This window comes from Gavia stellata, chromosome 1 (genome assembly GCF_030936135.1).
Source record: "Gavia stellata isolate bGavSte3 chromosome 1, bGavSte3.hap2, whole genome shotgun sequence".
In the NCBI taxonomy this organism is placed as follows: domain Eukaryota; kingdom Metazoa; phylum Chordata; class Aves; order Gaviiformes; family Gaviidae; genus Gavia; species Gavia stellata.
Window position 1 is genome coordinate 34,133,957 of NC_082594.1, and position 14,631 is coordinate 34,148,587.

Consider the following 14,631-nt stretch of genomic DNA (forward strand, 5'->3'; position numbering starts at 1 on the left):
CCTTAGTTAAAGTTAATTGCACATACTACATCTTATATATTTTAAATTATTTTTTAAATTTTTTTATTATATTATTTATATTTAATATATTATTTTTATTTATTTTTTAAGTATTTTTTAAATTAAACAATCGCTAACAACTCATTAAATTATTATTATTGCACTTATAAATCTAAACAAAATTGAAGTTACAAGTATATGGCATTAGGTGCTAATAGCATAGAATTACCTTTGAATCCTTAGCATAGTAAAGAGTACGACCTCGAAGTTTGAAATAACGCTTTTTCCACCTCTGAAAAGAACTGGTTTGCTTCAGTAGTAATCCTTCTTTTATACTTGTCTGAAAAATATTAAAATACAGAAGACAAGGTAAATACATATCGAAACAGCTATGCATACAGACAAAAGTTACGCTTTTTAAAATTCAAGTTACACCTCATATAAATGTGAATTTAAATTTGTATCTATTCACATTACATTGAGACTAATTCTCTGGATAACCAGACTTTGCACTGCCATTTTTTAAACAATGACAATATTGGCAAAATACTAATTTTACATGTAAAGTGAAAAGGCAGTCGAGAGGCACATAATTATTGTGAAAATGAACACAAAATAATTCAATTGTCTGGATAGCTGCAAAGCCACAAATATTAAAGCTAGCAACAATTGATGGTGGCACAATTCAGAAAAAAATGCTAAAAACTGTCTACAGAAGGTCATTTCCAGTTCCAAATTTGATTATGTTGAGGAGAAAAACAATTTCCACATACACCCTAATTCAACAAGGTACTTAAACATGTGTCTGATTCAAGCACATGAATTATGCCTTTAAAATAGAGGGAATGATCCAGTATGATGCAAGTCATGCACGACTTCAAGTGTGCTGCTGAACTGAAGCCTTCAGCATGAAATCAGCTTACCATTAGGAATAATTATTACATGGAAAGTGCGAGAACAGTAACAGCTAGGGATATTTTTACCAGGCAAATAGTTTTAGTCAAAAAATGATTCGTCGACCCAAACCTTTCCACTGCAGGCTGAACACTGCCTACATAAAGCCCATTTTTTGAAATGAGTAAGACACAAATGAGTATATTTTAAATGTGTATTCTGCTTTCGCCAGTGTGTGTGGGATTCATCCAACCGATTACAGAAATGCTCCACTTAATCAGATGAAATGACATGACACAGCATACTAATCGCATGAGTCTCGAAATTCATTTTCTTCAGCTTTGAAGCACACAAAGGGTATGAGAAAAAGGAAGTGCATTTGGATATTATAATCAAAAATGGTGTCTAATATTTCCAGAATATTCCCAATTTATAGTGTAATAATGTGATACGAATCTTGTAATACAATTTCTAGACAATGTGATATAAACATCATTTGAAGTTATTCTAGACCTTTTAGAGACTCAACCAAGACCTCACCTAAAGTTCAGAAACATCTTCTGTTATCAGATGTCAAATTCTCTGTAACTTTAATGCAAGCAATAAAAATACAGAAAAAGCTGAAAGCACTTCAATGCTCCTACCATTTCCTTGAAATGAGAAACATTGCTGTTACGTACGTACATCACACCCTTCATTTAGATACTCCTAACATCACAAACTAAGAATATGGTTCCAACGATCACAAAGCAATTGAATTAATGCTCTCGAAAAAGCAACCCTCTCAGATGAAACATCGCATTTACTTCACATGCCAACAACCTGGACCAATGCATTCAGTCAGCCCTCCTGCTCTAGCTAAGGGGTAGCAATTCCCAGCTGAAAGGGTGTGCTCACCACACACCATTTTAAGACTGCTTGCAATTTTCTGACCAGACCCTAAGATAAGCTAGTTTTACATGATATAAATAGATTTAATCAGTTACTGAATACAAGCACATATTCAAAGCTGTTTGTTGTAGCTGTGCCGCACTTCTGTTTCATATCGCTCTCTGAGATTTTGGAAGGTCATCACACAGATGGGAGTAGATGACTTGTGTGTTTTCAAGGGTTGGAAGATATAAGACCAGAGAAATTCAGTTCCAAGGAAACAGTACACCACATACATGGCAGGCACTGACTAACTTACTGGAAACATTTCCAACACAGAAGGAAATCGACGTTCCCTAAAACGCATTACGTGTACTAGGAGACATAGAACATATGTTCTACTGAGTATTTTCAGGAATTTTTAAATCTGTTCAAAGAACATAAATCTCCCTAAACCTTGAGCTATTACTCACTAAAGAATTATTTAACTCTTTCATGTCATTTTTATGCTTACATAAGGCATTTCCCCCTATTTCTACTCACCCCTTAAAACACTAGTATCCCTAAAATCAAACCAGTAAATTAAAAATTAAATCTATTTTGCAAATCAGCCATTTAAAATTAACTCCCTAAAGTTGGCAGTAAATAACCATGCAGGCTCTACAGAATGTATTTTTGTATCAAAATGTTAAAAAAAAATACTACACTGGTAAACATTTACCCAAGAAAAGTAAGCACTTCATTAAGTATACATCTGAAATTTACATTTTACCACCAACAGATATACTGGGCTGAGGTTTGAGCATCTTAAATAGACAATTCCAAGGCTGCAGGCATCAAAATTCAGCATAAAGCTTTGGCCTGATATCCTTAATTAACTTGATTTAGCCTTTAAAATGTGCAAAAAACTTCCAGCTGCCAACTGAGTCATTAAGTAATCTGCTAATAATGCTTTCCTGAATCTACACACAAGCCACAGCACTTACAGTAATTTGAGATTGCAAGGGACCTCTTAGGTTCTTGAATTTGGGTCCATGTTACTGCCTACAACCAGGTCATGTAAAGTTTTTCAAAAGCATTGATCAAGCTATAGCTACACCTTAAGAAAGCGATAGGTACCTTTTCCTCTCCCAACAGCAATTAAGACAGTGCTCCAAGATCTCGCTGTTCTGAGAAACCTTCCAATTAATCTCAGCTGGACATTAAATCTGAAGCATAAGCAATAATCTCTGCCAGTTATACTAACTACTTTCCTACTGTAATTTAGGAGGAACAAGAAGTGCACATCACACAATCCTGCCCTACTTCTCACTTCTACAAAATCACCTCTCATCTGCTTGCCAAAACCTCCAATTTCCCCATACAGCATCTTGTATCATCTAGTAACACAACATCCCTCCGTAAGTATGGGACTATAATAAGAATAGAATAGAATAGAGTAGAATAGAATCACTATTACAGAATCATTAACAATCATCTTTACTACTTTAGGCATTAACAATTAGGAAAATTATTCACAACATTACAATCACAACATCACAGTGCTCCACAGTGGTATACCTTCCTGAAGAAATCTAATTTCAGAAATTATAGCCACATTTCATAAAATTCAGAAGGTGTACATATGTTTTCAATTATCCAAGAATGTTGAATGCAACTCTACATTGCCAAAATCTAAATGACAAAAATAAATGGGCTTTGTGGGTAGTTTGATCACTAAAAAATGAGAGGCATCTCTTCTTTTATATCAGCAGATTTTTTATTATTCAGTATATAACACTTGAAAATTCAAAACTAACAGTTTTAATTTCAGAGACAACCAATCACATTGCCTTACTACTAATTCACTCAGTTTGTAAAGTCCCACATTTGCGCAAAAGTCGAATTTTTTACTTCTGCTGCTGCTAGAAAGACCCAAAGAAAGGAGAAAATATTCTGTATTCAGAAAAGAAAACGGTAAACTGACTATGGATGCATTATTGGCAACTGCAAACTAAACATTGAATGATTAAAGATAAAACTCTCCCGTCTACTCCTTTTCAGGTATATAAGTGGATGTGCTGCTCAAAATGTGTCAGGAGAGTGAAGAAAAGAACATCAGGACATTTCTGAAAGTGAGGAGAATGAAAAAGAGAACAGGAAAGGCCGCAAAACAGGGCAGGTCAAATGTAAACAGGAAATTAAGGGGGTGAAGAAAAATTTTAAGATCACCTTGCAACAGATGCTCATGCTGAGACTAAAAATGTTCCTTAAATACTTTGAAAGATGAAAGACAGCTAGCGGGTTGGCAGGATCATTTTTCAACAGAGGTATGAAAAGGGTACTCAAGGATGAGAAGATCACAGCAAAGAAGTTCATTAAATTCTTGGCATCTGTCTTTACCAATGAAGATGATGAGACAGTATCTCACACAACATATTCTTCGTAACATAAGAACAGATACATCAACATGAAGCACATATACAGGAAGTACTAGACCAGCCAAATCACTAAGTCATGTGGACTAGATGGCATTGACCTGAGAGCCTTGAAGGTCCTGAAAGGACCACTGATCCTAACTTCCAATCCTGGTAAGACAGTAGAGTCCATACAAAAGAATAATATTGCTGAGCCCATGCATATCTGACGGGAAAAAGTCAACAGAGCTTTTGTAAAAGAAAATACTGCCTTGCCACCTGCAGGAAGTTCAGGGGGTGGAAAGGAAAGCATGTGGATAAATGAAGATCCAGTGGAGTCAGATTTTCAGAAAGCCTTTGACAAGACTTCCCACCAAAGACTACTGAAGAAATTAAGTTAGAATGGAATTGGAAAAAGGGGCTTTTTGTGGAGTGAAAGTTGCTCAAGGGATAGGAAGCACAAGTAGAGCTTAACACTCTTCTGGATTCCCAGTGAACCAGGTTTATTCAAATTCAGTGACCCAAAGAAGGATCACACAATGAAATCTTCAGATTTGCAGAGGATACTAAGCTCTTCTGAGTAGTCAAATTCCATGCCAATGGTGAGGAACTCAGGATGTTATAAAACTGAGCAAGAGGGCAAAGAGGCAGAAGACAAGCTTCAGCCCAGGTTCATGTAAGATGGTCTGCTTTGGGGAAAAAATCTAAACCTCACTAACATTCTCACATCAATGTTTGAGTGGAGAAGAGATTTGGGAGTCACAGTTCACAGCTCTCTGTGCTCAACCACAGCCAGAAAAGCCAAAAAACTTTGGCTTTCACCAAGAAAAGTAGCAAAACCAAGACAGAGGATGTCATTTTGCTGTTATATAAGACTGGTGTACCAGATGGTTCTGGTCTCTCCAACTCAAGAAACAGGGTTAAGGGAAGGTACAGAGAAGGGCAACTCAAATGACTCAGAGGATGGAGCAGCTGCCTTACAAAGAGAGACTAAAAAAGCTGGAACTCTTCAGTTTGAAGAGCAGAAGACAGAGGGGTCAATATGATTAAAGTTTATAAAAGCGTTACAGCAGAGTATGGTGAATGCAGAACTATTCATCACCAAATCCCACAATATTATAACAAGGAGGAATGGGATGAAACTATATTGACATCAGCTTAAGAAAGATGAAAAGCAGCACATCTTTACATAGCAGGTAGTAATTTTATGAAGCTTTTTGTCACAAGAGATTGTAGAGGCAGACTGTGTCAGCAAGTACAAAAAAAGAATTAGACAAATTCAATAATACCACCTCTGTAAATGGTCCCTCTAATCTGCCATGGAGACGTACCAGGGGAATGGACTGCAGCCAAAGTCACATGCTGCTCCTGAACAGCCTTTCCTATTCCTCTGTTGAAGATGGATTATTGTCTGATCCAGCAAAAACTTTCCCAGGTTGGATTTTTCCCACTATGTTGACAGTATCTCTTTTGATTTGTTTGTGTTTGCAAGTGGACCTAGGCCCTCATTTACCAAAATAATTAATATTTGGATTGTTGACAGACCAGGCCATTAAAGAAAAAAAAAGAAAAAGACACAATAGTATTTGATATTGTTTAACGCCCTCCTGTGACACTTCCTATTCATATGACTTTGCAAAGTTGAGTATTGAAATAAACCCGACCCTCTTCTTTTTAGTATTGTAGAGAGCACATTTTCACTGTCTGCACAGGTATGGCTTTAGGCAGACAGAGTCTTCATTATGTTACAAGATAAAGTCTCACAGCTCATATTAACTCAGAGCCCCTTAAAATACTCCATGTGTTCAGCAGATCAAAAATTACTTTTATTATTGAAAAATGTGATGATCAAACTCTTGATTTTGATTAAAATTATGACCCAGGAATTCCAAGCTTGTGATTTACTTGACAATCTCTGTACAGCAGCTTCCATTACTGTCACTTATGCTGACAGATTTTTCATTAGTTATGTCAAAATAAATATAGATTTTTATCTACCAAGAATAAAAAGTTCATCAGCTGTTCACTGCAAGGTTACATTTTTATTGAAGGTTCCTGATCATAGCGAAGGGAGTCTGACATCTGAAAATTAAAACCAAACTACAAACTATGTAATACCTACGAATTTATACAATAAAAATGGTCACAATAAAATTGAAAACCAATATGATCATGTTGACTATGTAATATTGCTTTAATTTCAAGAAAGTCTTAATAAAAAGAAGTACCATCAAGAACTGATCACTCAGTGAAACATGTGGAGCTATATCGTGGGGTACCTAAAGCACCATGCCTGCCTCAACTGAGATACCTCAGACTACTGCTGCTAATGCATCCTCCAGGTTAAGTTAGTGACACAGAAATCACAAAAAGTAGCAAGTTTCATATGCTTAGTCTGTCACTGTTGATGACAGTTATCCCTGTCCCATTAAAGAAAAAACAGTCTAGCTACCTTTGAGAAAACAGCTTTCCAAAATCTCAGAATGAAAGCCAGCCACACTCCCCCCACTCCCCACCACAACACTAACCCGTGATTAAGCACCATCTTTTTTCTATAATGATAAAACAGCATGTTCTTCCAAATTTATTCTTATATTGCATATTTTGGGGGTCCTTTATGTGGATGGACTCTAACCTAAGTGATACTGTAATACAAATAAATGCATTGTACAGCTTATGCAGTGCACTTTTTCCTCAACCTTGTTCTCCCTTCGTGTTCCCTTGCAGCCTACGCTGAGGAAACAGGTTTTGCATTACTGTTGTTAAAATAAAAAGAAAAATAGCTTTTAGCTTCCTCTACTTGGAATATATGGTAGTGTAGTAAACATGAAGTAAATATGAAATTGCAGAGAAATTGTCATAATAAAAATATCTTGGTAGCAAGATGAAGTTCAATTAGCAGATTGATTTAAAAATAGAGGTTATAGCACATATAAAAAATGAAGAGGATATTGCCATATTAGGATGAAACATTACACTAGGAATTAAAAAACAAACAAAAAACTATTCTAGATATAAACTTGATACTAGATTGAGAATTGGAGAAGAAACTTTATCTGCAGTTCAAGTATTTAAACTCCTAATTTTGACCCATGTACAACACGTAGATCTCACTCTGTGTTTTCATTAATCAGGGCATGAAACAGCTGTAATACACTGAAAAAGGATAAAACACTTCATAGGACTGTGACTTAGTGCCAAAGATTTAAGGGTCTTGGTGTTATTACACGACTCAGCTAATTTAGACCTGGAGTAGTATTTTACAGCTACTGTTTGGAGCTTCAATAGCTGTTCCTTTTAAATTACACATGGTCTAAGCAGAGACATTTAAAACAACTAAGTCTAACTGGTTTTGAGACAGAAAAATATAAATGGTACGTATCTCAGGAAGAAAAAAAATAGAAAAAATAAAACCCATAATAAACAGTCAAAGCACTCAACTGGCAAGATTTTTTCTTTACCAGAGTTATTTAGGTCTTGGTCTCAACTAAATAGGAGGAGCACTCAACACACTTGCCAGTTCGTAAAGTATATGCAGTATAGGTCCAAAATAAACCATTTTGCCACCTCACACAGCAAAATGCGGGGAAAAAAATCCCGTTACTTTTCCACAGAAAAGAGCGAACTCCTCCTCTGGTTCTATCCAGTGTTAATATGCAAATAACAGTTGATAATTACTTGAGGAAATTACAAAAGTATCATATAACAAAAATTAAACACCGCTACAAACTTTTAAGCCATCCTTTCTTGAAAACAAATCATAAGTTAAGCTTGTCATAACAAACCTTCTGTGTTTTATTTCTTGCAGTTTTAATTTTTGCCCCTCCAAGGCGGATGTTTAAATGTTTAAACAAATTCCAGTGATGCTGTCAGACTTCCTAGGAGCTACGCTGGGTAGAAAGGAGCCTACGCAGAGCCACTTAGAGCTTGTGACTCCCCAGGGAAAGCTGGGGAAGAACTCATTTCCTTCTTGCAGGCTCTATCTGACTTTCACCAATCAAGTTAGGAAAGAGAAAAACCTTTTAGCAACAGAATTCACACAAGGCCAGGAAGAGCTGTAGAATAGAACAGAATACTTCTGTTGGAAGGGACCTACAACTGTCATCTAGTCCAAAACATACACATTGTAAACACAATTTCAGGAAATCTCAGTATGACACAAATGTGTTTAAAAAGAGTAAGTTCTTAAAATCTTTATATTTATTCACCTCTTTGAAAAGATGAAAAATGTAAAAATACCATCCTATCCATTTGCTCCTTAACCTTTTCTAAATTACTAGTCATTGTTAGAAAGTGATCGGTCATTGCAGTTCATATCTTACTCATTACTCAAGTCTATGGAGAAAAATACACACCAATTTCACAGATGCTGTAGCCCTGTGATCTGCAGATTCCTGCTATGTTTAGAATTACAGAGTTTATTAACTGAATACCCAAGCATTTCTGAATTTTTTATAGTGTTACTGCAGATACAGAGATTACATGCTTTAATCTAATTCAGTGGCTGCACTCCATTGCAAGTTTGTATCGTCCCCAATTTTGTTTTATTGGATGGCACATAAAACCTGGAAACACATTAATCATGTTTTGAATTACATTTTCTAGCATTTTTCCACTAACAGTCTTAGCTTAATACTCTACTTCTAGAACAGTTAAATCAATAAAACCTTTAATTCCATAATAACTCAAAAGCAAGGATCTCTTGCTTACCTATACAACTTTTCAGACATGGGGAGACAAATAATAATATATTTCCCATTATTGAGAAATTCATCTTTAAGTGAGAAGGCTGGGAATCTAATTTGAGTGATGACGGTAATGTTATACTAGTGAAATATGCAGCAAGGAAAAAAAAGCAATGTACAGCAACAGGCACTTAAAAGAGCTAATGTATTACAGATAGTGAAAAATCCTTTTGATTATCATCAGAATTATTTAGAGAAAGCAGAAATACAGGGTAGGTACGCCACAGATCGGAAATCTATTCCCAGTTTGACCGCAGATTTTATGTGTGACCTGGGGCAAATCACTTACTGTGTGTTCTTTGGTCTCCACACTGCAAAAAATACTTTCTTTATTCTCCTCCACAAGAGTCTGGTTGTGATTTCTTACCATTTTATTGAGCATCTCACTAGAAGTGGCATTTCATTTTAATCAAATTTGTTGATGAATGACTTTTTGAATGATGAGGACTTCAGAAGTAATAAAAGTGAAACTAAAAAAATTCACAATCCCTATCCTTTATGATCAGAACGATAGAAAAAAAGCACAGAAAGGGGAAACAAACCTGCAGGATAAAAAGCTGCATTTTGAGACAAGGAATAACACAGAACTTTTTTAATACTTGTACTCCATAACTAATACTGGTACTGCAGGTTCAGGTTACACGTATTCACAATTAAGGAGCATAGTTGTTGCAGAATCACAGAACAGTTGAGGTTGGAAGGGACCTTTGGAGATCCGTCTAGTCCAGCCCCCCTCACAAAGCAGTCACCTCGAGCAGTTCGTCCAAGACTATGTCCAGTCAAGTTTTTAATACCTCCAAGGATGGAGACTCCACAGCATCCCTGGGCAACCTGTTCCAGTGTTCAATCACCCTCAAAATAGAAAAAAAAAAAAAAAAAAAAAGGGGGGGGGGGCAAAAAAAAGTTTTTTCTTGTGTTTAAATAGTATTTTCTGTATTTCCATTTGTGCTCATTGCGTCTCGTCCTGTCACTGGGCATCACTGAGTCTGGCTCTGTTTTCCTTATACTCCTCAGATATTTGTGCATATTCGTAAGATAACCCTGAGCCTTCTCTTCTCCAGGCTAAACAGTCCCAGCTCTCTCAGCCTCTCCTCATATGTCAGAAGCTCCAGTCCCTTCATCACCCTTGTGGGCCTTCCCTGGACTCTCTCCAGTATGTCCATGTCTCTCTTCTACTGAGCAGCCCTGAACTGGACACACCACTCCAGGTGTGGCCTCACCAGTGCTGAGTAGAGGGTCACCTCCCTTGACCTGCTGGCAATACTCCTCCTAACGCAGCCCAGCATACTCTTGGCCTTCATTGCCCCATGGTCCTTTTCTGCCAAGCTGCTTTCCAACCAGGTAGCCCCCAGCCTGTACAAGTGCATGGGGTTCTTCCTCCGCAGGTGCAGGACACAGTAATTACCTTTGCCGAACTTCATGAGGTTTCTGTTGGCCCATTTCTCCAGCCTGCCCCTCTGAATGGCAGCACAGCCATCTGGTGTATCAGCCACTCCTCCTCATTTTTTATTGTCTGTACACTTTCTGCGGGTATACTCTGTATTATCGTCCTGGCCATTAATGAAGATGCTACACAGCATTGTCACCAGTAACAACCCCTGGGGTACACCAGTAGCGACTGATGTTTAACTGGACTTTGTGCCACTGATCACAACACTTTGAGCCTGGCAGCTCAGCCAGTTTTCAGCCCATCTCATCATCCATTTATCCAGCTTGTACTTCATCAGTTTATCTTTGAGAGTGTTATGGGAGACAGGCTCAAAAGTCTTGCTAAATTCAAGATAACAACAACCACTGCTCTCTCTTCACCCATTGAGCTAGTCACTTGACTGCAGAATGCTATCAGGCCAATGGCTTCCACTTCATAAAATCATGCTGACTCCTCCCAATCAATCTCTTGTCTTTCATGTGTTTGGAAATGGTTTCCAGGATTATTTGCTCCATCACCTTCCAAGGAATTAAGGTGAGGCTGACTGGTCTGTACTTCCCCAGATCCTCCGTCTTGCTCTTCTTGAATTTAAGAGTGACATTTGCTTTCTTCCAGTCCTCAGGAACCTCCCCCAGTTGCTATGACCTTTGAAAGGTAATGGAGAATGGCCTTGCAATGCCATCAAGCAGTTCCCTCAGCACTTGGAGGTGTAGCCCATCAGGACCAGTGGATGTTTGTACATGTAGTTTAAGTGTTCCCAGACTTGATCCTCCTCCACCTAAGGTAAGTCTTCCTTGCTCTTGACTTTGCCACTGGTCTCAGGGACCTGGGATTGCAGAAGGCTGGTCTTACCAGTAAAGACCAAGGTGAAGAAGGCATTGAGTATCTTGGCCTCCTCCGTGTCCTTTATCACCAGGTCCCCCACCTCATTCAGCAGCAGGCACAAGTTTGCCCAAGTCTTCCTTTTTCTTCTGTAGAAGACCTTCTTGTTGGCCTTCACATCCCTTGATAGATTCAACTCCAGGTGGGCTTTGGCTTTCCCAACGCCATCCCTGCACGATTGTTTCTCTAAATTTCTTCTGGGTCACCTGCCACTGCTTCCACCTTTTGTAGACTTCCTTTTTATGTCTGAGTCTTTTCAGTAGTGCCTTGTTCACCCATGCAGTAGACTGCTCTTAAGATTATAGGACTCTCACAAACAGCCAGATTCTGACTCTCTGTCTTTCACTGTACCTTCTGTTAGTTCTAAAAGTGAAATTCCTTGTAGCAAAACCACACCTTTTTTCTAAGTTTGCTTTTCCTATAATTCCTTACAAATATTATTGAGGTACTTCTTGCACAATTTCTCCTGATAAGGATTTTCTTATACGAAAATCTAGCAGTTCTAGACAGTGTCTGGACCCCAGATTGGCACCAAAAATCCCAGTTCTGGTTACTGTATTTTAATTAATCTGGAGTTATTAAATTTAGTAAGTAAATATTTTATAGCTTGGTGTATTTTGGAGGAAAATTTAAAAAAAGTTTGTGATGTAGTACCGAATAAGTTCCAAACAGATCTGAAGTTTACTTTCCAGGCCACTAACAGTCTTCTGTAACCTCTGGTAGGTGTCTTACTCATTGCACCTCAATTCTGAACAGGCAGAAAAGGAATAGTACTTCCTCACCTCAAAGACACGTTATGCTGATACATTCACTTGTTTGTGCAGCTACATATAAACATTACATGTGTACCTACTGAACCACTATAAATTTAGGAAACGGATTGTTACCACAAGAATGCTGACAAATTCCCCGAAACATCAAGGCATTTTTAGTACAAGACAGGGTCTCAGCTGTTCCTAGCGATTCTCAAGGTAAAATCCTATTTTCCTTCCCAGTCTTTAGCAGCAACCCCGGTGGAAGCACAATTCTCCTATTATAATGAGAGGAGGAAATTCTCTCTTTTGAGACAACCAGACTGGAGAGCAGAAGACTAACATACATTGGTCCCTCCCTTCCCCTCTGTTTACTGATGGGAAATAAGGGCCTGTAATTACTTTTGAATTCACATTCCCTCTGTGACAAAGCTCATTCATGTACGTGCTATTTTCTCTCATTCAGAAAACACAGTAAAGCTTCTTCTCCCAAAACACAAATCTCTGACCGGAACAGGGCAGATCAGTAATTCTCAGAGTTTTATACAGCGTGGCTCATGCTTGTCTATCCATCAAGGAACCTCTTCTCTGGCTCTGTGTAGGCTCCGGCTCTTACTTACTCCGCGTCCAAACCCTTGAGCTGCAGAATACAACGCAATGCCTCACTTCAGTCCATGGGAAAATCAGGGAGTGGATCCTCTTGAAACATATTGCTGGGCACATGAAGGAGAAGGAGGTAACTGGACACAGTTAGCATGGACTTACCAAAGGTAAATCATGCCTGAACATCAGGGAATCTTTTCTAAGACCCGTGCATCAGACAATAGCATAGCACCTCCCATTCCACTTGCTGTTCAACAGCTCTTATTGCTAAAATATAACAAATGTAGTAGTAACTCATTTTTCTTCTTTTGGTGCAAAGTATGGACTTTGTCTTTTCAGTTTTAAACAGCTTGATGGTAATTTTTTTCCATTTAAACAATTTAAATTGCTATTAACAAAACAGCCCTAGTATAAAACCAAGTAAAACTAGAAATGTGGAAATAAATGTGCTAGAATAAAACTTGACTATAGTTGTCTTTGGGGTTTTTTTTGAGGAAAGTACTTTCCATGTAAATGAATTCTCAGTTTTATAAAATCTGTCACTTTACATATCCATTGTGTAAGAAGATTTGGCACCTTGAAGGTAAGAGCATTTATGTGTGTTAGAGTGTGCTTGCTTTCAGATTGTGATGCAAAAGCTACTTTCCAGGGGAGCTAAAAAAGGCAAATTCTATTTCAGCTTCAACAAAATCTCAAAAATATTCTGAGATCTTTGTTTAACAATGTATCCTCCATACCCACTAACAAAGTCAGAGACTCATAAAGGACCTAGGAGAGGCATGAAAAGATCTTTTAGTCCACACTCTTCTCCAAGGTAATACTAACCGTATACAGATTTGCAGAAACAAGTTATCTATCATCTTATTCAGGTGTCCCATTTTTTCACTTGAAATTTTTTTCTGGCCCATTTGTTGGCAAAAAGGCCACTATCATCCAACATCTGCATCAGAAGGCAGAAACACATGAGCAGTAGAGGCACTGCATCTCATAAGCCTGCATTCATTGCTTCTGTAGAGTTAATGTTCACGTGTCCAGCTCCCAATCACAGAATCCCTAGACAGAATGATGGGGGGTCTAAAATCTGGCTTTTCACATGACCTGACTGTCATTACAAAAATACACCATCCTTCTTTCCTTTCTATTTAAATGAGGTCTGCATCTGCCTTTGTCAGCCATCCTTAAACTATTCCCATAAGACATTTGCCTATGATGTTCTTAAAGCCCCCAGTTACAGAGATCCTCTACCACTAAAATGTTTTCCCTTGTGTAAACCTCCCTTGTTGCACTTTAAACCCATAAAGTGCTGTTGTAGGACAATGATACAGACGTAAAACATCAATAAACGAACTCACAACTCAAAGGCCTCTCCTAATTCACAGTACTTTGTAAGGAGAAAAACAGGGAGAACTGCAATCACTTGATAGGATGATCGTTATTGCTCTTCACTTTGCATGTCCCAACTTTCTTTTGTTCGAATCACACTAAATTTTCATCAGGAGAAAATATTATGAACACACAGTTATTAAATGAGTCATAAGGTTGTTCTGCTTTTTGACCGAACTAATAAATTTACATTTAGAAGTATTTTTAAACAGAACAAAGATGGAGAATTGCAAATGTTTTTCCACGGAGGATATAGGTTATGGAAGTCTTATATCCTGCTATGTACTAAGATTAGGCTTAGCATACAGCCCTTGAGGTAGATATGATTATGCTGTGTGAAACCTCTCAATGAAGTACCATCTTCAAGAGCATTTATCAGCGAGAAGCTCTACTCTCCTCTGGGATGCAGATCAAGTGTTCTATTTATTTCACTGGCCTTTCACATGAAAGTGGAAAGCATGGAAAATATTTTTTAAAACATAGATGTGGTTAATCAGATTTCCTCTTATGTTTCCTGATCATGATTTTTTGGTATCTACTCTCTTGTGTTTAAAATACTTTTATTATCACAATTGCTTACTTGTGTTTAATACAGGTACTATAAACTTTTGAGGTTCATCCAATTTCTAAGCATTAAGTACTTAAGGAACGTCTGCAGTTGCTATCTTTTCCCTGTG

The 14,631-nt window shown here is 37.7% G+C and overlaps 1 protein-coding gene across 2 annotated transcripts in view; it reads right to left on the reverse strand.

Moving 5' to 3' along the window:
• The window catches only part of DGKH (diacylglycerol kinase eta), a 160,527-nt gene that overhangs the window by 72,244 nt on the left and 73,652 nt on the right, over positions 1 to 14,631 (reverse strand). For both annotated transcript variants that reach the window (XM_059832771.1, XM_059832844.1), the window contains one exon: positions 230 to 340. In XM_059832771.1, the coding sequence (XP_059688754.1) occupies positions 230 to 340 (111 nt within the window). The remainder of the gene's footprint in view (positions 1 to 229; positions 341 to 14,631) is intronic.